At 49.1% G+C, this 25,557-nt stretch overlaps 1 protein-coding gene across 3 annotated transcripts in view; it reads right to left on the bottom strand.

Moving 5' to 3' along the window:
* GSE1 (Gse1 coiled-coil protein) overlaps positions 1 to 25,338 on the bottom strand; it is a 417,601-nt gene extending 392,263 nt beyond the window's left edge. For all 3 annotated transcript variants that reach the window (XM_073659736.1, XM_073659737.1, XM_073659738.1), the window contains exon 1: positions 23,586 to 25,338. In XM_073659736.1, the coding sequence (XP_073515837.1) occupies positions 23,586 to 25,208 (1,623 nt within the window). In that variant the 5' untranslated portion in view covers positions 25,209 to 25,338. The remainder of the gene's footprint in view (positions 1 to 23,585) is intronic.
* Positions 25,339 to 25,557: the final 219 nt, after the last annotated feature.

The following is a 25,557-nucleotide window of genomic DNA, read 5'->3' as shown; positions in this document are numbered from 1 at the left end:
TAGGTTTGGGTTGTGGAGACCCCTGACTGTACAGTAGAGGGGCCGCAGCGGCCCGGCCTCCCCTTCTCCCCCTTCTCCAGTATCGGCGCCTATGACTTTCTTTGTTTTGATGCTATAAAACAAACCAGATGCCTCCATAATCCTCACAGATGGAGAGGATTTGCAAACACATCCAGTGTGTTCCCGGCTGGGAGTCTCGAGCCGAGCTGCTACCACAAGAGCCCTGACGGCAGGAGCTGGGGGGCTGCACGCAGCCACAAGAGGAGGGGGCGCAATTAGTTCCTTATGTCCAGATTAGAAACTGACAAGGTGTTAACGTTTGCGTATGGGTCCAACGTCCCAACTCGTATGACGCCCCCTAGGGCCGGCGAGGTCAGGACGCCCTCCCCTAGGGCCAGAGGGGTCAGGATGCCCCCCTAGGGCCGGAGGGGTCAGGACGCCCTCCCCTAGGGCCAGAGGGGTCAGGATGCCCCCCTAGGGCCAGAGGGGTCAGGACGCCCCTCCTAGGGCCAGAGGGGTCAGGACGCCCTTCCTAGGGCCGGCAAAGTCAAGACACCCCCTAGGGCCGGAGATGCCACGACTCCACCCCCCCATAGGGCCGGAGATGCCACGACTCCCCTCCCTCTACGTCCGGAGATGCCACGACTCCCCAACTACGGCCGGAGATGCCACGACTCCCCCACTACGGCCAGCGAAGTTAGGACGCCCCCCAGGGCCGGATATGCCACGACTCCCCCCCCCCCCCCCCCTTAGGGCCGGAGATGCCACGACCCCCCTCCTTAGGGCCAGAGATGCCACGAACACACACATACACACACTCAGGGCCGGAGATGCCACAACTCCCCCCCCCCCCCCCACTGAGGGCCGGAGATGTCACAACGCCCCCCCTATACGACGCCCTCTCTGATGTGTAACGCCTGAGGGACAGGGTATAATGACTGTCTCCCACTATCACAGGGGGTCTCGCCTCCCTCCCTCTGACACATGCAATGTCTGAAAGTATCCAGCGTGTCCACAACTCTGATCCCCGCTAGGTCACAAGAAGCTTCTCAATCACTGACAGCAACCAGACATGTACACAATGGAGAGAACTTCAGTTTGGAAAAAGTTACAAAAGTTTTCTTTCTCCACAATTAGTTTACATGAAGACGAATAAACTCCATAGGGGGCGGGAGACCTCAATGATAAGGGAAAATCACCTCCAAGTGGAATGACGGGGTCCGTGACAGGAGCCCACCAATGGCCAGCGCCATCTTCTACCCCCGTCCAATAGAAAACTACTGGGAAATCTGGTCCTAGAATCCAGACATTTTGATTAGAAATTACAGCTTTTTTGACTCTGTTGCTGGGGACCCCCGTCCCACCGGACACAGAGATTTCTTCATTTGGTATTTAAATGAAGAATTATAGAGTCGCTACAATTGTATTTTTCTGAGGGAAACTCTTTCGTAAAGACCATGTATCCATGAGATGGGGGGGATCGCAGGGCTCCTGGTCTCCATTTGTGGAAAAAGCTTGTAAATATGGCCGACGAAAAAAGGACATTTATCCTTCGAAAAGTTCTAATAAATTGTTTGGGAGCCGGAGCCAATGTGATCCCCCTGATCAGACATTACTGATCTATACGAGAAACTCTGCACTGCGAACACAGCAACGTGGTAAGATACATGTACTAGACATTACTGCTGTATGGGGCATTACTGCTGTATGGGGCATTACTGCTGTATGGGGCATTACTACTGTATAGGGCATTACTACTGTATAGGGCATTACTGCTGTATGGGGGCATTACTACTGTATGAGGGCATTACTACTGTATAGGGCATTACTACTGTATGGGGCATTACTGCTGTATGGGGCATTACTGCTGTATGGGGCATTACTGCTGTATGAGGGCATTACTGCTGTATGGGGCATTACTGCTGTTTGGGGGCATTACTGCTGTTTGGGGGCATTACTGCTGCATGGGGCATTACTGCTGCATGGGGCACTACTGCTGTATGGGGCATTACTACTGTATGGGGCACTACTGCTGTATGGGGCACTACTGCTGTATGGGGCATTACTGCTGTATGGGGCATAACTACTGTATGAGGCATTACTGCTGTATGAGGCATTACTGCTGTATGGGGCATTACTACTGTATGAGGCATTACTACTGCATGGGGCATTACTACTGTATGGGGCATTACTGCTGTATGGGGCATTACTACTGTATGAGGCATTACAACTGTATGGGGCATTACAACTGTATGGGGCATAACTATTGTATAGGGCATTACAACTGTATGGGGCATAACTATTGTATAGGGCATTACTGCTGTATGGGGAACTACTGCTGTATGGAGCAGTACTGCTGTATGGGGGGCTACAGAATGGGAAGCATTACTACTGTATGGGGGCCACAAAATAGGAGGCATTACTACTGTACAGGGGCCACAGAATGGGAAACATTACTGCTGTACAAGGGCCACAGAATAGGAGGCATTACTACTGTATGGGGGGGCCACAAAATAGGAGGCATTACTGCTGTACAGGGGCCACAGAATAGGAGGAATTACTGCTGTATGGGGGCCACAGAACAGAAGGCATTACGGCTGTAAGGGGGCCACAGAATAGGAGGCATTACTACTGTATGGGGCCACGGAATGAGAGGCATTACTGCTGTATAGGGGCCACATAATAGGAGGCATTACTACTGTATGGGGGGGGCCACAAAATAGGAGGCATTACTGCTGTACAGGGGCCACAGAATAGGAGGAATTACTGCTGTACGGGGTCACGGAATAGGAGGCATTACTACTGTACGGGGCCACGCAATGAGAGGCATTACTGCTGTATAGGGGCCACATAATAGGTAGCATGACTACTGTGAGGGGGGCCGCAGAATAGGAGGCATTACTGCTGTATGGGGGGCCACAAAATAGGAGGCATTACTGCTGTACAGGGGCCACAGAATAGGAGGAATTACTGCTGTATGGGGGCCACAGAACAGAAGGCATTACGGCTGTAAGGGGGCCACAGAATAGGAGGCATTACTACTGTATGGGGCCACGGAATAGGAGGCATTACTACGGTACGGGGCCACGCAATGAGAGGCATTACTGCTGTATAGGGGCCACATAATAGGAGGCATTACTACTGTATGGGGGGGCCACAAAATAGGAGGCATTACTGCTGTACAGGGGCCACAGAATAGGAGGAATTACTGCTGTAAGGGGGCCACAGAATAGGAGGCATTACTACTGTACGGGGTCACGGAATAGGAGGCATTACTACTGTACGGGGCCACGCAATGAGAGGCATTACTGCTGTATAGGGGCCACATAATAGGTAGCATGACTACTGTGAGGGGGGCCGCAGAATAGGAGGCATTACTGCTGTATGGGGGTCACAAGCCTAGTCTTCCCTACTATGTGGAGACATAATTGTGGACATTACCTCTGATGTACTGTAATTTTGGCACAGTACAGTCTGTACTCTGTAGGGCTCGTTCACACTGGCCTATAACTTGGACGAGTGATAACCAATGTTTTATTGGCCAGTGCTCGGCCCAGCGTTATTATACTGCAGATGTGCGATTATTTTCTCCTGCTGATTCGGCAGCGTGCTGCCAGGGCATCAGATCATCGGATCACACTACAAGTCTATGGGTGAGGGTGAAACATCGGACTGCACACAGATGTCATCTGAGTGCAGTCCGACATGGGTGCACTCAGACAATCGAGGAGATGGAAGTTCTGCGACTCTCTAATGCGAGAGAATCAAATGACACTCCGATCAGAGTCCGACAGAGTTTGAGCCTAGTGACATTAGCAGGAGAGAACATGCGCCAGTGTGACCGAGGCCTAATGGATGGAGAAGTCAGCATGCTGCTCAAAAGACCAAACCACAGATGTCTGCATGTTACAGAGACGAGAGCTGGACGGCAGTAATGGTCGTGGTGATCTGGGCGGCAGCAATAGTCGTGGTGATCTGGGCGGCAGCAATGGTCGTGGTGATCTGGGCGGCAGCAATGGTCGTGGTGATCTGGGCGGCAGCAATGGTCGTGGTGATCTGGGTGGCAGCAATGGTCGTGGTGATCTGGGCGGCAGCAATGGTCGTGGTGATCTGGGCGGCAGCAATGGTCGTGGTGATCTGGGCGGCAGTAATGGTCGTGGTGATCTGGGCGGCAGCAATGGTCGTGGTGATCTGGGCGGCAGTAATAGTCGTGGTGATCTGGGCGGCAATGGTCGTGGTGATCTGGGCGGCAGCAATGGTCGTGGTGATCTGGGCGGCAGCAATGGTTGCGGTGATCTGGGCGGCAGCAATGGTCGTGGTGATCTGGGCGGCAGCAATGGTCGTGGTGATCTGGGCGGCAGCAATGGTCGTGGTGATCTGGGCGGCAGCAATGGTCGTGGTGATCTGGGCGGCAGTAATAGTCGTGGTGATCTGGGCGGCAGTAATGGTCGTGGTGATCTAGGAGGCAGTAATGGTCGTGGTGATCTGGGCGGCAGTAATGGTCGTGATGATCTGGGCGGCAGTAATGGTCGTGGTGATCTGGGCGGCAGTAATGGTCGTGGTGATCTGGGCGGCAGTAATGGTCGCGGTGATCTGGGCTGGATGAAGAATAGGAATAGAGAAAATGAATGGCTGCAATCAGAGAGTCACCAGTGATCACTGGATTTACCATAAAATCTGGAGATCTGCCACTTTATGGTCACTCTTTGGTGATAAAACTCTTTATTTTTAGGGGGGTACATATATCTTGATACAGTGTCTTTATGCCACCGGGTCTAGACATAGAAGTGACATGCCGGTATTGTGGGGTGGTGGCGGAGGTGCAACATTTGCACTGGAGCCCATAGGACTTTAGTACCATCCCTAATCAGAAAATATGGGGACAGATCACGGCTGTGACATGGAGGGGAGTGCGGATGTGGGGGTCATTGTCAAATATCTCCCTCCATCCGATGACAGTGAAATCATCATCACTGCCCCAGCCACAGGCCGACTACAGGGGCGCCCCAGGCGGCAGAAACTGGGTGCTAGGAGGCTGCCAGCCCCAATGATCACTGGTACCAGGGGACAAGAGATGTTCAGCCGAGCGCAGCAATAATCTGGTAATTAGGTCCCAGAGGAAATCCTACAACAAAGAATTACAGGGGAGAGACGGCAGCAAGCAAATATCTGCAGACGTGTGTGCAAAGCAAGCAGCAGGAGTCCTGAAGACACAAAACGAGCAGATTAATGTGTACAGAGGACGAGGAGCAGCAAACCACGGAGGATGGCCGACCGGGCCTGTCATTATAATTATATATTTTTTCACACACACACATATACATACATATACACACACACACACACACACAACGCACAGTACCACTCCTCCTGCTATACCACTCCTATATATACACTGCACAGTACCACTCCTCCTGTCCTGTATATATACACTGCACAGTACCACTCCTCCTGTCCTGTATATATACACTGCACAGTACCACTCCTCCTGTCCTGTATATATACACTGCACAGTACCACTCCTCCTGTCCTGTATATATACACTGCACAGTACCACTCCTCCTGTCCTGTATATATACACTGCACGGTACCACTCCTCCTGTCCTGTATATATACACTGCACAGCACCACTCCTCCTGTCCTGTATATATACACTGCACGGTGCCACTCCTCCTGTCCTGTATATATACACTGCACGGTACCACTCCTCCTGTCCTGTATATATACACTGCACGGTACCACTCCTCCTGTCCTGTATATATACACTGTACAGTACCACTCCTCCTGTCCTGTATATATACACTGCACGGTGCCACTCCTCCTGTCCTGTATATATACACTGTACAGTATCACTCCTCCTGTCCTGTATATATACACTGCACAGTACCACTCCTCCTGTCCTGTATATATACACTGCACAGTACCACTCCTCCTGTCCTGTATATATACACTGCACAGTACCACTCCTCCTGTCCTGTATATATACACTGCACAGTACCACTCCTCCTGTCCTGTATATATACACTGTACAGTATCACTCCTCCTGTCCTGTATATATACACTGCACAGTACCACTCCTCCTGTCCTGTATATATACACTGCACAGTACCACTCCTCCTGTCCTGTATATATACACTGCACAGTACCACTCCTCCTGTCCTGTATATATACACTGCACGGTACCACTCCTCCTGTCCTGTATGTATACACTGCACGGTACTACTCCTCCTGTATATATACACTGCACGGTACCACTCCTCCTGTCCTGTGTATATACACTGCACGGTACCACTCCTCCTGTCCTGTATATATACACTGCACAGTACCACTCCTCCTGTATATATACACTGCACGGTACCACTCCTCCTGTCCTGTGTATATACAGTGCACGGTACCACTCCTCCTGTCCTGTATATATACACTGCACAGTACCACTCCTCCTGTCCTGTATGTATACACTGCACAGTACCACTTCTCCTGTCCTGTATATATACACATTGCACAGTACCACTCCTCCTGTCCTGTATATATACACTGTACTGTACCACTCCTCCTCTCCTGTATATATACACTGCACAGTACCACTCCTCCTGTCCTGTATACATACACTGCACAGTACCACTCCTCCTGCTATACCACTCCTATATATACACTGCACAGTACCACTTCTCCTGTCCTGTATATATACACATTGCACAGTACCACTCCTCCTGTCCTGTATATATACACTGCACAGTACCACTGCTCCTGTATATATACACTGCACAGTACCACTCCTCCTGTCCTGTATATATACACTGCACAGTACCACTTCTCATGTCCAGTATATACACTGCACAGTACCACTCCTCCTGTCCTGTATATATACACTGCACAGTACCGCTGCTCCTGTATATATACACTGCACAGTACCGCTCCTCCTGTATATACCCTGCACAGTACCGCTCCTCCTGTATATACCCAGCACAGTACCGCTCCTCCTGTATATACCCAGCACAGTACCGCTCCTCCTGTATATACCCAGCACAGTACCGCTCCTCCTGTATATATCCTGCACAGAACCGCTCCTCCTGTATATACCCTGCACAGTACCGCTCCTCCTGTATATACCCTGCACAGTACCGCTCCTCCTGTATATACCCTGCACAGTACCGCTCCTCCTGTATATACCCTGCACAGTACCGCTCCTCCTGTATATACCCTGCACAGTACCGCTCCTCCTGTATATACCCTGCACAGTACCGCTCCTCCTGTATATACCCTGCACAGTACCGCTCCTCCTGTATATACCCAGCACAGTACCGCTCCTCCTGTATATACCCAGCACAGTACCGCTCCTCCTGTATATACCCTGCACAGTACCGCTCCTCCTGTATATACCCTGCACAGTACCACTCCTCCTGTATATACCCAGCACAGTACCGCTCCTCCTGTATATACCCTGCACAGTACCACTCCTCCTGTATATACCCTGCACAGTACCGCTCCTCCTGTATATATACCCTGCACAGTACCGCTCCTCCTGTATATACTCTGCACAGTACTGCTCCTCCTGTATATACCCTGCACAGTACCGCTCCTCCTGTATATACCCTGCACAGTACCGCTCCTCCTGTATATACCCTGCACAGTACCGCTCCTCCTGTATATACCCTGCACAGTACCGCTCCTCCTGTATATACCCTGCACAGTACCGCTCCTCCTGTATATACTCTGCACAGTACCGCTCCTCCTGTATATACCCAGCACAGTACCGCTCCTCCTGTATATACCCTGCACAGTACCGCTCCTCCTGTATATACCCTGCACAGTACCGCTCCTCCTGTATATACCCTGCACAGTACCGCTCCTCCTGTATATACCCTGCACAGTAAAGCTCCTCCTGTATATACCCTGCACAGTAAAGCTCCTCCTGTATATACTCTGCACAGTACCGCTCCTCCTGTATATACCCTGCACAGTACCGCTCCTCCTGTATATACCCTGCACAGTAAAGCTCCTCCTGTATATACTCTGCACAGTACCGCTCCTCCTGTATATACCCTGCACAGTACCGCTCCTCCTGTATATACCCTGCACAGTAAAGCTCCTCCTGTATATACTCTGCACAGTACCGCTCCTCCTGTATATACCCTGCACAGTACCGCTCCTCCTGTATATACCCTGCACAGTACCGCTCCTCCTGTATATACCCTGCACAGTAAAGCTCCTCCTGTATATACTCTGCACAGTACCGCTCCTCCTGTATATACCCTGCACAGTACCGCTCCTCCTGTATATACCCTGCACAGTACCGCTCCTCCGGTCCCGTCTGCTGGGTGTGATCCCGTGTTCTCGTGCAGACACTGCTCCTTACACATTCTCATTTCCTACGGTATAAATACTAATGTGTGTCGTGGCGCCTTCCATAGGAAAACTTCTCACACTGAGGTATTAAGCGCGGTCCTGGACCTCGGCCCGCTTGGGAAGGTAGCAGCCTGGTTGCATCCAAGTTTTCTAAGCCGGCGTCCCGGCATCTGAATCCGGAAATCCCTGTAAATGTATGGCAGGTGCTCACAAACCACTAATCTCATCTGTCCCTGCAGTCTCTTATTAAGGCCGGGGCGACAGTCTGCAGCGCTGCCAGTATAGAGCTGCCCGCACAGCCCGGCTGCAGCCTGTGCCCAGGAGCAGGAGCGCTGCTCTGGGGCTGTATGATCTCTCTTGTTCAGGAGCAATCATTGCATGGTGAAAAGTTCTGCAACTTTCTACTAGTCTTTGCGTTTTGTTTTGTCGCCAGTTTCAATCTCTCTGCTTACAGTCAGTGAATGTAAATACATAAAATAAAGAATAATACTACCACAGGTGGGAGATTGTTACAATTGCATCCAGTGCAGACAATCATCTTTGTATCAAACTCTCAGCACAGGACATAGATGGCCTTTATGAGCCAATCTAGACTATGTACATTGTAGCAAAACCTCAGCTGTGTTCATTTTGTTCATGCTTTTCTGAATGTAGCAAAAACGTTTTCAATTCAATGACAGCAAGCAGAGAAGTAGAAGGCAATGTAGATTAGAAAGTTGCAAAAGTTCCTTGTACAACTTTGGCCCTCTCCGCCTGTGAGTAGATGGTCAGCTCTTGGGGTCTGGACAGTGAATCTGCTGATGGGATATCTGCGGTGACAGATGACAGAAAACCACACACCCGAGGGGGACAAATGTGGTTCCCAAAATACCCGACCTAAGCCAACTGCATGCACGCAGATCTAAGGAAGAAAAGTTCTTAAAAGTTCTGTAACTTTCTAGTACACCTTGTATGTTGTGATTCTTCATCATTTACATGATCTCCGCGTTCTGTCAGTGAGTGAACGCTGCTGTTTACTTCATGAGGAATAATAAAAAATCATCCAGACCTAATATTTCTCACAGCTGAGGCTTTGTTACACTTGTATCCACTATAAGCAATCCTCTGCTCTGAACAGCCTGGACTCCAGCATGGCGGCAACAGTGCAAGAAAAGCCATAATCGTATCCAGCATTCCCAGAAATGGCTGCAGGAAAGGACGACGCAGGAGATAAGTGCAGGGGGCTCCATGTTACCGGGTAAAATTGTGCAGCGATTATAATTCACATAGAAAAGTAACCAGATTTCTGCCTCCGGACTCAGAAGAGGAACACGGACACCAAGGTCACATATTTCCCAGTATTATATCATTATTATATGCTGCCGCCTCACATAGTCTCCTGCTGAAAGCTGACCCCACACCATAAATTTACCAGATCCATCACACAGAGACCTCCAGAGACAGCGAGGTTAAGACCTCACCACCGGCGGCAAGAGCAACAGCAAAACCTCCGGGACACTGAAACAAGGTAACAGAGCTGCAGCCACAGAGTGAAAGGGTAACAAGGATTATACTCCAGTGCTGCGCTCACTGTGTACATACATTACTGATCCTGAGTTACATCTTGTATTATACCCCAGAGCTGCACTCACTATTCTGCTGGTGCAGTCACTGTGTACATACATTACATTACTGATCCTGAGTTACATCCTGTATTATACTCCAGAGCTGCGCTCACTATTCTGCTGGTGCAGTCGCTGTGTACATACATTACATTACTGATCCTGAGTTACATCCTGTATTATACCCCAGAGCTGTACTCACTATTCTGCTGGAGCAGTCACTGTGTACATACATTACATTACTGATCCTGAGTTACATACTGTATTATACCCCAGAGCTGTACTCACTATTCTGCTGGAGCAGTCACTGTGTACATACATTACATTACTGATCCTGAGTTACATCCTGTATTATACCCCAGAGCGGCACTCACTATTCTGCTGGTGCAGTCACTGAGTACATACATTACATTACTGATCCTGAGATACATCCTGTATTATACCCCAGAGCTGTACTCACTATTCTGCTGGAGCAGTCACTGTGTACATACATTACATTACTGATCCTGAGTTACATACTGTATTATACCCCAGAGCTGTACTCACTATTCTGCTGGAGCAGTCACTGTGTACATACATTACATTACTGATCCTGAGTTACATCCTGTATTATACCCCAGAGCGGCACTCACTATTCTGCTGGTGCAGTCACTGAGTACATACATTACATTACTGATCCTGAGATACATCCTGTATTATACCCCAGAGCTGTACTCACTATTCTGCTGGAGCAGTCACTGTGTACATACATTACATTACTGATCCTGAGTTACATCCTGTATTATACCCCAGAGCGGCACTCACTATTCTGCTGGTGCAGTCACTGTGTACATACATTACATTACTGATCCTGAGTTACATCCTGTATTATCCTCCAGAGCTGCACTCACTATTCTGCTGGTGCAGTCACTGTGTACATACATTACTGATCCTGAGTTACCCTCCAGAGCTGCACTCACTATTCTGCTGGTGCAGTCACTGTGTACATACATTACATTACTGATCCTGATTTACCTCCAGTATTATACTCCAGAGCTGCACTCACTATTCTGCTGGTGCAGTCACTGTGTACATACATTACATTACTGATCCTGAGTTACATCCTGTATTATACCCCAGAGCGGCACTCACTATTCTGCTGGTGCAGTCACTGTGTACATACATTACATTACTGATCCTGAGATACATCCTGTATTATACCCCAGAGCTGTACTCACTATTCTGCTGGAGCAGTCACTGTGTACATACATTACATTACTGATCCTGAGTTACATCCTGTATTATACCCCAGAGCGGCACTCACTATTCTGCTGGTGCAGTCACTGTGTACATACATTACATTACTGATCCTGAGTTACATCCTGTATTATCCTCCAGAGCTGCACTCACTATTCTGCTGGTGCAGTCACTGTGTACATACATTACATTACTGATCCTGAGTTATATCCTGTATTATACTCCAGAACTGCACTCACTATTCTGCTGGTGCAGTCACTGTGTACATAGATTACTGATCCTGAGTTACATACTGTATTATACTCCAGAGCTGCACTCACAATTCTGCTGGTGCAGTCACTGTGTACATACATTACATTACTGATCCTGAGTTACCTCCTGTATTATACTCCAGAGCTGCACTCACTATTCTGCTGGTGCAGTCACTGTGTACATACATTACATTACTGATCCTGATTTACCTCCAGTATTATACTCCAGAGCTGCACTCACTATTCTGCTGGTGCAGTCACTGTGTACATACATTACACTACTGATCCTGAGTTACATCCTGTATTATACTCCAGAGCTGCACTCACTATTCTGCTGGTGGAGTCACTGGGTACATACATTACATTACTGATCCTGAGTAACCTCCTGTATTATACTCCAGAGCTGCACTCACTATTCTGCTTGTGCAGTCACTGTGTACATACATTACATTACTGATCCTGATTTACCTCCAGTATTATACTCCAGAGCTGCACTCACTATTCTGCTGGTGCAGTCACTGTGTACATACATTACACTACTGATCCTGAGTTACATCCTGTATTATACTCCAGAGCTGCACTCACTATTCTGCTGGTGGAGTCACTGGGTACATACATTACATTACTGATCCTGAGTAACCTCCTGTATTATACTCCAGAGCTGCACTCACTATTCTGCTTGTGCAGTCACTGTGTACATACATTACATTACTGATCCTGAGTTACCTCCTGTATTATACTCCAGAGCTGCACTCACTATTCTGCTGGTGCAGTCACTGTGTACATACATTACATTACTGATCCTGAGTTACATCCTGTATTATACTCCAGAGCTGCACTCACTATTCTGCTGGTGTAGTCACTGTGTACATACATTACATTACTGATCCTGAGTTACCTCCTGCATTATACTCCAGAGCTGCACTCACTATTCTGCTGGTGCAGTCACTGTGTACATACATTACATTACTGATCCTGAGTTACATCCTGTATTATACTCCAGAGCTGCACTCACTATTCTGCTGGTGTAGTCACTGTGTACATATATTACATTACTGATCCTGAGTTACATCCTGTATTATACTCCAGAGCTGCACTCACTATTCTGCTGGTGCAGTCACTGTGTACATATATTACATTACTGATCCTGAGTTACATCCTGTATTATACTCCAGAGCTGCACTCACTAATAAGCTGGTGCAGTCACTGTGTACATACATTACATTACTGATCCTGAGTTACATCCTGTATTATACTCCAGAGCTGCACTCACTATTCTGCTGGTGCAGTCACTGTGTACATACATTGCATTAGTGATCCTGAGTTACATCCTGTATTATACTCCAGAGCTGCACTCACTATTCTGCTGGTGCAGTCACTGTGTACATACATTACATTACTGATCCTGAGTTACATCCTGTATTATACCCCAGAGCTGCACTCACTATTCTGCTGGTGCAGTCACTGTGTACATACATTACATTACTGATCCTGATTTACCTCCAGTATTATACTCCAGAGCTGCACTCACTATTCTGCTGGTGCAGTCACTGTGTACATACATTACACTACTGATCCTGAGTTACATCCTGTATTATACTCCAGAGCTGCACTCACTATTCTGCTGGTGGAGTCACTGTGTACATACATTACACTACTGATCCTGAGTTACATCCTGTATTATACTCCAGAGCTGCACTCACTATTCTGCTGGTGGAGTCACTGGGTACATACATTACATTACTGATCCTGAGTAACCTCCTGTATTATACTCCAGAGCTGCACTCACTATTCTGCTTGTGCAGTCACTGTGTACATACATTACATTACTGATCCTGAGTTACCTCCTGTATTATACTCCAGAGCTGCACTCACTATTCTGCTGGTGCAGTCACTGTGTACATACATTACATTACTGATCCTGAGTTACATCCTGTATTATACTCCAGAGCTGCACTCACTATTCTGCTGGTGCAGTCACTGTGTACATACATTACATTACTGATCCTGAGTTACCTCCTGCATTATACTCCAGAGCTGCATTCACTATTCTGCTGGTGCAGTCACTGTGTACATACATTACATTACTGATCCTGAGTTACATCCTGTATTATACTCCAGAGCTGCACTCACTATTCTGCTGGTGTAGTCACTGTGTACATACATTACATTACTGATCCTGAGTTACATCCTGTATTATACTCCAGAGCTGCACTCACTATTCTGCTGGTGCAGTCACTGTGTACATATATTACATTACTGATCCTGAGTTACATCCTGTATTATACTCCAGAGCTGCACTCACTATTCTGCTGGTGCAGTCACTGTGTACATACAGTACATTACTGATCCTGAGTTACATCCTGTATTATCCTCCAGAGCTGCACTCACTATTCTGCTGGTGCAGTCACTGTGTACACACATTGCATTAGTGATCCTGAGTTACATCCTGTATTATACTCCAGAGCTGCACTCACTATTCTGCTGGTGCAGTCACTGTGTACATACATTACTGATCCTGAGTTACATCCTGTATTATATACTGTGCTCAGTTATGGGCCCCAATATATAGAAAGGATATAAATGAGCTTGAAAAGGTACAAAGGAGGGCAACAAAATTAATAAGGGGAATGGAGGGACTGCAATACCCAGAGAGGTTGTCAAAACTAGGACTATTCAGCCTGGAAAAGAGAAGGTTGAGGGGGCACATAATAAATGTGTACAAATATGTTAGGGGACAGTATAGAGACCTTGCCCGGGATTTGTTCAAAAGGAGGGATATTACGGTAACAAGAGGGCACTCACTAAGACTGGAAGAGAAAAGGTTTCAGCACCAGCATAGGAAGGGGTTCTTTACGGTAAGAGCAGTGAGAATATGGAATTCACTGAGTGAGGAGACGGTAATGTCAGATTCACTACACCAGTTCAAGCGGGGACTGGATGCATTTCTAGATACCAGGCAGATTTCAGCATATACTTAAAAATAAAATAAAATAGTAGGTTGATACAGGGATTTATTCTGACTGCTGGTTTCAGAGTCGGGAGGGAATTTTTCCTCAGGTGAAGATTGGCCAAATCATTTGGGGTTTTTGCCCTCCTCTGGATCAACTTTAGCAATTACAGAACTAACAGGTCGAACTTGATGGACGCAAGTCTTTATTCGGCTTTACAAACTATGTTACTATGTTACTATATACTCCAGAGCTGCACTCACTATTCTGCTGGTGCAGTCATTGTGTACATACATTACATTACTGATCCTGAGTTACATCCTGTATTATACTCCAGAGCTGCACTCACTATTCTGCTGGTGCAGTCACTGTGTACATACATTACATTACTGATCCTGAGTTACATCCTGTATTATACTCCAGAGCTGCACTCACTATTCTGCTGGTGCAGTCACTGTGTACATACATTACATTACTGATCCCGAGTTACCTCCTGTATTATACTCCAGAGCTGCACTCACTATTCTGCTGGTGCAGTCACTGTGTACATACATTACATTACTGATCCTGGGTTACATCCTGTATTATACTCCAGAGCTGCACTCACTATTCTGCTGGTGCAGTCACTGTGTACATACATTACATTACTGATCCTGAGTTACCTCCTGTATTATACCCCAGAGCTGCACTCACTATTCTGCTGGTGCAGTCACTGTGTACATACATTACATTACTGATCCTGAGTTACCTCCTGCATTATACTCCAGAGCTGCACTCACTATTCTGCTGGTGCAGTCACTGTGTACATACATTACATTACTGATCCTGAGTTACATCCTGTATTATCCTCCAGAGCTGCACTCCCTATTCTGCTGGTGCAGTCACTGTGTACATACATTACATTACTGATCCTGAGTTACCTCCTGTATTATACTCCAGAGCTGCACTCACTATTCTGCTGGTGCAGTCACTGTGTACATACATTACATTACTGATCCTGAGTTACATCCTGTATTATACTCCAGAGCTGCACTCACTATTCTGCTGGTGCAGTCACTGTGTACATATATTACATTACTGATCCTGAGTTACATCCTGTATTATCCTCCAGAGCTGCACTCACTATTCTGCTGGTGCAGTCACTGTGTACATACATTACATTACTGATCCTGAGTTCCCTCCTGTATTATCCTCCAGAGCTGCACTCACTATTCTGCTGGTGCAGTCACTGTGTACATACATTACATTACTGATCCTGAGTTCCCTCCTGTATTATCCTCCAGAGCTGCAGTCACTATTCTGCTGGTGGAGTCACTGTGTACATACATTACATTACTGATCCTGAGTTACATCCTGTATTATCCTCCAGAGCTGCACTCACTATTCTGCTGGTGCAGTCACTGCCAGTATAGTCACTGCCAGTATTATACTCCAGAGCTGCGCTCACCACATGTAAGCAGAGTACAGCACTGGATGTATGATCAGATTGGCGGGTGCGGGGGGTTGTGACATTAGAGCAGATACTTTGTATTCTCTATAGTGTAATGGAGTCAGTGTCCGGTTACTCATGGCTCCGACATCTGGACAGCGACCATTAGTCGCCCCGGGGTCACTCGCTGTCTGCTCACTCTCTGCAGTACCAGTGGGCAGGAGGGTAAAGTACAGATGGGATTGGGCTCATTCTCTGCCCACAACCATCACACAGCGGCCCTGATCTCCATCCCCGGCCATCACTGGAGAGGCGAGCGGCCCACTGGGCAATGGGCATCACTGATCTACCATCATGCTTGTGTATTCCACCTATGTGACCCTATAATTCATTCTAGGCCGCAGGAGAAATTGTACAGAAACTCTAGACCAGCAGGAGTAATCGGCATTAACCTCTAGGCTTCCTGGTATCCTGGTGGCACGGTGAACAAGCGCCAAGCTGCGGACACGCCAGGCGTCATTATACAACTGACTTTTCTAAGACATTTTGTATCCTACAGAAATGTCTGACATCGCTGGTAACTGAGTCATCATCTCCAGTATCGGGGATATTAACCCCCTAAGTGAGGGCGGCCGTGAGTCAGCGCAGAGAGAAATGTTCCGGCTCCGCAGAGCGCAGCGCAGGAAGGAAGGAGATTACAACAGAGCAGGAAAGTCGGGACAATGGGTCGCTGGGGTGTAAAGAGGAATCATGAAACCCGCTATGTAACCAATCCAGGGTCACCTGGGTGCCAACCAATATGGCTGCCACCAGGCCGGTCATCCCGCTGCTGGCGATATATCCACCATGCCTGTAATATTCCAAAACTAGGTGGAGAACGCTACTGGGGTCTTAAGGGCTGTCACTTACACACCTTATCTTTCACACAGCTGAGAAATTGTTACAATGTAACGGTTTGGACAATCCTGTATGAGCAAAGTTCTCACAGCTGAGGCTTTGCTACAATGTGTAAGTCTAGGCTGAGCTTAAGCACAATACAAAGGGCTCTTCTCTTCTGACAGATGGTTACAATGTATCAGCCAGCGGGATGGGATTCTGCCCCTATCCTATGCCAGTCATGTCGGGGCTAGCACTCGCCATCTAATCCCGCTCGCCGGGGCCCGGTACCATCACAATGACGCTCTGTGCAGGAAAGCTGGGTAATGACATCACCCGGGACCCATGAATGGACGGATCTGTTCCCCTGAATTCCTGCCTCAAGGACCCGTTTGTTTCACTGTCCCCATCCCCGGCCATATTTCACAATCACCTCTGCCTATGGCATACAGGATGGAAATGGAAAATCCCACCTATGTGGACCCCCCAAGTCCCGGGCTGTGGCAGACAGTCTCTCCCGGAAGGGACTACTTAAATCAACAGTTTAACCCTTTCCCTGAAAACACAAAACAACCCCAGTTGTCTCTGAGCTGCACAGGTTATAACGCGGAGGTCTACGGCGATATTACGTGCCACGGCGGTCTACAGCGATATCACGTGCCGCACAGTCTACTGCGATATTACGTGCCACGGCGGTCTACAGCGATATTACGTGCCGCACAGGCTACTGCGATATCACGTGCCGCGGAGGTCTACGGCGATATCACGTGCCGCGGAGGTCTACGGCGATATCACATGCCGCGGAGGTCTACGGCGATATCACGTGCCGCGGAGGTCTACGGCGATATCACGTGCCGCGGCGGTCTACAGCAATATCACGTGCCGCACAGTCTACTGTGATATCACGTGCCGCAGAGATTACATGTCACGGGGGTCTACGGCGATATTACATGCCATGGAGGTCTACGTGCCGCGGAGGTCTACAGCGATATGTTCCGCGGCGGTCTACAGCGATATTACGTACGGCGATATTAAGTGTCACGGAGGTCTACGTGCTGCGGAGGTCTACGGAGATATTAAGTGCCACGGAGGTCTAAGTGCCGCGGAGGTCTACGGAGATATTAGGTGTCGCGGAGGTCTACGGCGATATTACGTACGGCGATATTAAGTGTCACGGAGGTCTACGTGCTGCGGAGGTCTACGGAGATATTAAGTGCCACGGAGGTCTAAGTGCCGCGGAGGTCTACGGAGATATTAGGTGTCGCGGAGGTCTACGGCGATATTACGTGCCGCAAGGGTCTACGGCGATGTTACGCCACGCGGGGGTCTACGGCGATATTACGTCCTGCGGGGGTCTACGGCGATATTACGTCCCGCGGGGGTCTACGGCGATATTATGTGCTGCGATATTACTGCAATGGGGATGCAGAAAATACCTCAATTAAAAACGGATTCATGCACCAGTGATCTTGTAATTCTAAAGCCTCAAAAACATTATAACACATCACTATCTGCTGTGACTGCAAAAAGCGATAAATGTGATACGATAAATTACCACGGAGAGCGGGCGGAGCGATGCCAGCCACGCCGTGAGGTTTCCCACATCGAGTAAGGACAACGAAGATCTGATCCAGCTAAGCATTACACAGCAAATGTGGCTGTGAAACAGGTTGTGTGACCAGAGATCATTAGGTGTCTCTACCAGGAGCCAGCGCTGTGTAAGTGAATGGTGTCACATTGTGGCCCCCTGGGGACCGCTGCAAGCAAGGCACAGATAATCCCACTGGGTCTGACTTTCTGCATCTTGCCCTGGTACCCTGCGGGTTGCAATGTGACCTCATTCTCCTGTATTACACAGCTAGTAATCCTTGTAAGCATGAACTGTGTTGTGGCCAAAGTCGACATATAGCCCCCGCCAGAAGCTTAGGGGGGTGACGAGTTTGGCTAAGAAGACCCCCAGGCACTCTGAACATCGTAGTCTGTACTCGGACTGACATAGTCGGATTAGTGAAACCAGCAAAAGACGATGCGCCCTCGGAGACTTTCGAGGAGCTTTTTTTTGGAGCAGGTCCACTCCAAACAAGATGCCTGAAAAAAAAAACTTTAAATAACTCTTAAATGCTTGAAAGCTCCTTCCTATTCATTTCTATTGTAAAATCACTTTGCTGCTCATGTTTGGTCTTTAGTGTTTTTTCCACTTCAAGTTTTGAAAAATGGCTGGTGGGAAAAAGGAAAATGCACGTCAGCTCTCTGAAGGGGGTCCTGATGAAATCTGCTCCAAACTAAGCACTGTCCAATCAAAAAGTCTGCAAAAAAACACTCCCAGAAAGAAAAACCTCTTCCACACCTGCTCCGGGGACGAAAAACTCCTCCAAAATAAGATGTGTTTCCCAAAATAATTTCCACTATAAAACTCGTTTTTTCAATAAACCTCGGCCGAGCACTTCTCACAGAGGAGCTTGTTACATGGCATCCAACCTAAACAGTCCCCTGTAAATGCTCCAGCAGCGAACGCCCCCTCTCTTGTTCTGATGGTTTGGTACAATGTATCAGTGATGGTAAACAGAGCCCCCAACAGTTCACATTGCTTGGTAATGCCATAAATAATCAGACATGGTTCCCACATTTCACAAACTTTTCCCATGTGGGAAGGTGAAACTAATCAGAACTTTTTGCTACAATGTTTCAGTCCTGGAATGAGCGACAATATGGTCAGAAGTCACAGGATCGGGGCGACTCACAGGGACAGCTTTTTTTTTGCAGTTTATGACCTTATCCACTAAGCACATATCATGTCCACCAGGGTTTTCCACCCTGTGGAGTTTCCATGGGACTATTAAAGGGGGCTCCTGATGATACAATGTAACCAAATATCTATGGATGTAAATCAGGTACAGTAACCAGAAGGAAACAATCAGTAAGACAGGGTGACGGTATATGTGGCTGATACCTGCGAATCTCCAGCAGAGCATACAGCCACCTGATAATATCACCTAGAGGCAATCACATTGAGGTACCTGCACTGCAGCTCATCCTCATTCAACTAGGAGTTTGGATGGGGGGATATTTTCCTGCGCACACCAGACTTCCTGTCCACTAATTAATAATGAAGGTCATAGCACCAAGTCAACAGGCTGATAACAGAGAGTGATATTTGGCATCCAGTTCTGACTTCTAAGTAAGTGGACACGATTTATCATTACGGTATCTGCATTATTCTCTGGTGTCAGCCATCATTAGGCCAGGCGGCGTCCTCCTGGCACATGTGTATCTCTATTCTAAGGATGAGGTCAAAGTGACAGCTGGGTTGGATTCCTTCCCAGCTTGGACAGAGAGCAGAATCTGGCCGGCTGCAGATGGGAGGACAGCGCGTTCTGCCCTCTGCTACGTTTGGCATTTAGAGGATAATGGCGCACACCAGCCGTACTTCTCCCATTAATTCTGCAGCCGACGTGTAGCAGGTAAATAACATCCCTGCCTCATGCTGAGGACGTTATACGGGAAATAACAGCGCACAAACTGACATATATATGATTTACCACTGCAAATGTTTGTCATTATACACCCTGGCCACTGGGGGCACTGTTTCGATGGTGATGTATTTGGGTTGTTCTTTTTTTTGCTGTAATTTTTAATATAGTGTCATTGGCTTTTACAGCAAAAACAAAGTGAGAACAACATCAGCATACAATGGCCCTGAGTGATACGTCCCTAATTACAGGCTCAGGTGGTTAACAAGTTCAGTCCTCATTTATTTAATTCAGGGTGGGCTCAAATGCTGCAATTGGTGCGGGGCTGAGGAGGGGGCACGACGCGGCCATATCGTGACCGATGCAGAAAGCGAGTGTAATGTCTTGTATATTGTGTTTAATGACGTCAAATGCTTCACACTCATTATCTTATAATAGGTTTTCTCAGACGCAGCGACAAGTATGTCACGTCCGCGAGGGGCCGCTAAAACGCTGCGAATCGCCTGTGTGAGTTACATGGAAATGCTCTTCTTAATTGACAGCAAGCAGTGAGTTTGAAAAATCATAGAAGCCCATTTTTATTTCAATTTATCAAGACTGTCTAAAAGCTGATCGGGGCGCAGCTTTCATTTTTTTTACAGCATTGTTTAGGAAATGGAAGATTATTTATTTGTGGTGATTAAACGAGGCCCAATGTCTATTACAAAATAGCTTAACTGCATTAACTAATTATATATATATATATATATATATATATATATATATATATATATATATATATATATATATATATAATTACAGCTCACCACACAATAAACAAGCTCTTACGCAACTCATTCAATGCAAAACTACAAGTGTTAAAGTTTTGATCCTTTTTTTTTTTTTTTTTTTACTACTAAATATTATATATAAAAAAAAAAAAAAAAAAAAAAAAAAACTTTCCTAACGCTTTGTAGTTATCCGTTGATTGAGTTGCATAAGAGCTGTCATTTTGGGATGCATAAAACATTTTGATTGCTTTGCATTGCAGTTTTTTTGTAAAGTTGCTTAAAAAAAAAAAAATTCTTGTAAAGTTTTTTGTTTTTTTTCCCCTCATTTGATTTTATACTTTGGTCAAACTTGAGAATGCAAAAAACTTTTTTTGTCAATTTCTTTATTTTTGTAATAGGAAAAGGAACAATATTTTTTCTTGTATTATTGCAGTTATGCAGCCTACGGCCGGGCTTTGTAAGTGTGCAAAGAGGGTGGGACCTTCAACCCATCAGCATCATGGTGGCGATTGGGTGTACCGAATAGGCGTACCACTCTGATCGCCCACTTTACGTGCCCTCTGACTGCGGCACCTAAATGAAGTGATCGGAGCTAGCGCCAGTCAGTTCTGTTAATGGCGGCTGCCGCCTTTATGACTGTAGCTCCTGGTTCAATACGTCAGGGGTGGGTTAAGGATAAAGCCCAGCGTGTCAGGGGTTAATAGTCAGGAAAAGGGATGAATAATGACCCCACTGTGGTTTTTTGCTGTCTTCACGGTGGCAGATTGTGGGATTTGGGCAGTCTGGATGTTCCAGCAGCTGCGCGGTCCGGAGGGAGGTTTTAGGTTTTTTCCTCATGTGCTATAATAAGAATGGCGCAGCGCCGGGTGTTTTATAACGTCGGGGAAATCCCGCATTGTCGGCGGAGCAGCTGTGAACCCTGCGCACATCTGTCCGTGTGACGGACGGGCGGGTTACATCTCGCAGGCAGAGGACGGGGCGGTCGGGGCGGTCCCTATGATATGCTGTCATCATAAACTTTGATTTTTGATGCAATATTTGTAGAATTTGCTGCAGATTTACCTCAAAGGAGGGAAAAAAATAAATGGTGACAAAAAACTGCAACATGACCATAATTAAAGGTCAGAATCATGACCCACAATAGAACCACCCCTCCCCCAAACCTTCATTGCCGCTGTGTGCGCCCTGTGACATCTGGGTTCATTGGTCCTGTATATTAGCGGGCTTACAAAAATAAGACCTCTCCACCGCTCCTCCATACTGTAATCTAGAACCCGACGTCTATTTATCTCAGTAATTTGGGTTTTCATTAAATCTAGGCCTCAATAATGGCGCATCTGAGCGGTAACCATCTGGGTTACCCCTAGCAACCAATCAGAGCGCAGCTTTCTTTTCTTCAGCTCCTCCAGTAAGATAAAAGCTGCGCTCTGATTGGTTGCTATGGGTAACCGGCAGGGTTTTCCTCTCAGATGAAGGATAACTGAGGCTCCATCATGGAGCAGATGAATAAACACTGCAGCGCGTCCTGATAATGGAGGAAGTGGATGTAAATGTAGAATGAGCCGACCAACGGTCACTATCTCTTACTGAAAATAAATAAAAATGGCGGCTGGGGCACTAGGAACGCGGCGATTGGTGTTACAAATATGTCTGACATATACGTATATTGATGATGGCGACAGAATGAGCCGATATAACGTGAGCGTAAAGCCTCCGGCGTCATACTGTTGCCATGACAACTGTGGCCCACCCCGTCCGGCTACCGCGCCTCTTGCTTCCCCCAGGAGTGCAGACTGGTTTGTATCTAGGAATAAAAATTGTGCAACTTCCTAACATACAAATATCGCTTTCTTCCCATTCTCAGTATCTCTGCTTGCTGTCAGTGCTGAGACCTGACTCGTGTACAGCAGCTCGCACCACTTGTCACGGTTCCCCGGGCGTCGTCCCTCCCGTCCGCTGCTCGATAAATAATTAAGGCAGTGCACGGGTTCAGGACAGGTTGGCACCAGACAGGCTGGTCCGTGCTCCCCGCCGCCCTGCCGCAGGGATGTGGTTACACCGGCTTCCCCCGCTCACGTCGCTGCAATCCACACACAGGGTTTCCTACGTTACGTGACAAGGACCTGTCAATCATCCCGCGTGCCCACGACAAGGTGTATAACCATGGCGTCTTGTGACGCTTCGTCCCTGTACAATCTCAATGCCTTATTTTCAAGATCTCCGCTAGCTGCCAGTGAATAGAAACCTTCTTGTCTACACGACGAGGCTTTTATCCAAGTCCCATGGATTTCGCCCAGCGAAGACGCCACACGCAGATTATCCCGTCTTCTTTGGCCACGTGCCTGTCCGGATCCACGAGGAATCAAATCTGCGACCAACATCCGAGCGTCCTGATTCTGTAGTGAGTGCGTCGTATCGCCTAGTCCGACACATGTGAGCGGCACCTCAGCTGTGCGAAGTAGGAGGACAGATCTTTGGCCACCTGGATGTAAACTAGGGTTCCCATTCACTGACAGCAAGCGGAGATCTTGAAAAAAGGGAAGAATTTGAATATAAAGTGAGAAATGTCTAGAGGCAGCTGTAAAGTTAGAGTGGCGTATGTGGCCAGTCACCGGAGGCCTGGCATCGTAGTGCCATGCGGTCAGGACTACTTACGGTCTGGTTGGCAGCCGCTGATCCGCTGTGTGACGCCACGTTCGTGCCCGCCAGTGCCAGCGGTTTACATTCTGTACAAGCTCCAACAAGTAGCTGTTTCCCATCATCCACGAATATGCTGTGGGGGGCTCGTCGTGCCAGCAGGAAGACGGGCAGCCGGGCTAACTGTACGCTCCTCAGCCCCAGCAGGCGCCGCTTCTCCTGTCTGCAGAAGAAGCAGACGAAGGCCTCCACCTGGTACTGCCGTGACCACGGGCTGCTGGGGTGCTGGCTCTTCATTTCGTGCTGGAACCACTGGTTCAGGAGGTCGTGGTAGCAGAGGCCGCAGGTAGACACCAGTCCGGTGGAGTCGGCGGGTCGGGCACGCGGAGCAGGGGGGTAAACGGTGAGAAACGGGAAGAAGGGCTCCTTGTCGGCGTACCTGTTGGGGGGGTTAATGCTCAGCTGGTACTCGCATCCCGGCCCTAGCTCTGCCCCGCACACGTAGCAGATAGAGGTGGGCGTAGAGCGGGCACCGGGGGCTCCTGCCCTCCGGCTGCTGGGGGCGGCATCGGTCAAGCCAAACACCTGGTGGTATCTACTCAGGAAGCTCTGGACCGAAGTGATAAGCTCGTCCTCCTGAGACGCCCGATAGATGGCCCAGATGTCCTCCAGAACCCCGTGGCACTTCCGGCAGCTCTGCACTTCACCCTGGTGGGTCACCCCTCTGGATCCGGGTGGGCACGGCAGCTGGGCAATGAAGGGAAAGTGCATGGTAGACTTGGCACTGCCATTGCTGATCCTAGAGCGCACCAGTTTGCCTTGGTTGGCACAGTCCTCTCCGCACAGGTGGCACACCCCATTGGGGTCATTGAGTCTAGAGGGGGTGCCCTTCTCCGCCTCATGGAGGGGCACCACGTAGAGGCGCTGTAAGACGGGCACATTGGCCAGATCGAAGCTGTGCCACTGCTGCATGAGGGAGGAGAAGCAGCGGCCACAGGAGCGGGCACTGCCCCCGGGGGTGATGGGGTGAGCTCCGGGCGGGGGGCTGTGCAGCCACAGGAAGGGGAAGAAGGGCTCCTGGGGCGAGCGTTCCTGCTTCTGGACGTGCAGCGTGCTCCCGGCGCCCGGGGCCCCGCAGATGTAGCAGCGCAGCGCCTGCCCGTCCTCCTCCGTCCTTGCAGTCGGGGACGGCCGGCAGGGGGCGCTTTCCTCCGGGTCACTCAGCGGGGTGTCGGACAGCTCGGAGTCGGAGTCGGGGTTCCAGTCTCTGGGGGTGCCCCGGGCCCCGTCGCCCCCGCACTGGTAGGGCCTCTTCAGCCAGTACATGCGCTTCTCCAGCGGGGTCCGGCTGCGCTCAAACGCGTCCCACTGCGCCCCGAGGAAGCGCTGACACACGGCGCAGACCCGTGCGCTGCCCTCCGGGCTCAGCGGCTCCGCCCCGGGCGCAGGCTCCTGCTGCTGCAAGAAGGGGAAGAAGGCGCAACCCTCCCGGGCCGGGCACCGCACCGGCAGCCGGACCTCCCGCCCCCGGGGCACCCCTCCCCCGCAGATGAAGCAGAGCAAGAGTCCTTCAGCCGCCGCAGCCGCCGGCTCCACCGCTGCCATCAGCCGCTGCTTGCGGGACCTCGGGGCTTCCGTCATGTGCCCGCCAACCGCTACTGCGCCCCGGCCATCGCCGCGGAGTTCTGCAAACTTTGTCCGGGTGCTGTGCGCTGAGGAGCCGCCCCCTCCGGGGCTCCTGACGGTCTCTGCTCCCGGAGTTGTGAGCCCGGACCGAGGATCAGCCCCCGGACCCGCCCCCTGGCAGAGCACATGGCCGGGCGTAGGGAGGGGGCGACGGCTTCAGCCCGACACATGTAACCCCCTGCCTGCCGGGCACTGCCAGCCCGTGCCCAAACCCTGTGCCCTCAGTCCCATGTAAGAACAGTACAGATGATGCTGTCTGCAGTCCCATGTAAGAACAGTACAGATGATGCTGTCTGCAGTCCCA

Source organism: Phyllobates terribilis, unplaced genomic scaffold (assembly GCF_046119375.1).
Source record: "Phyllobates terribilis strain yellow unplaced genomic scaffold, ASM4611937v1 Scaffold_14__1_contigs__length_39327217, whole genome shotgun sequence".
NCBI classification, from domain to species: Eukaryota; Metazoa; Chordata; class Amphibia; order Anura; family Dendrobatidae; genus Phyllobates; species Phyllobates terribilis.
The sequence above is the reverse complement of the archived record's forward strand: the minus strand, read 5'-3'. Positions and strand labels throughout refer to the sequence as shown.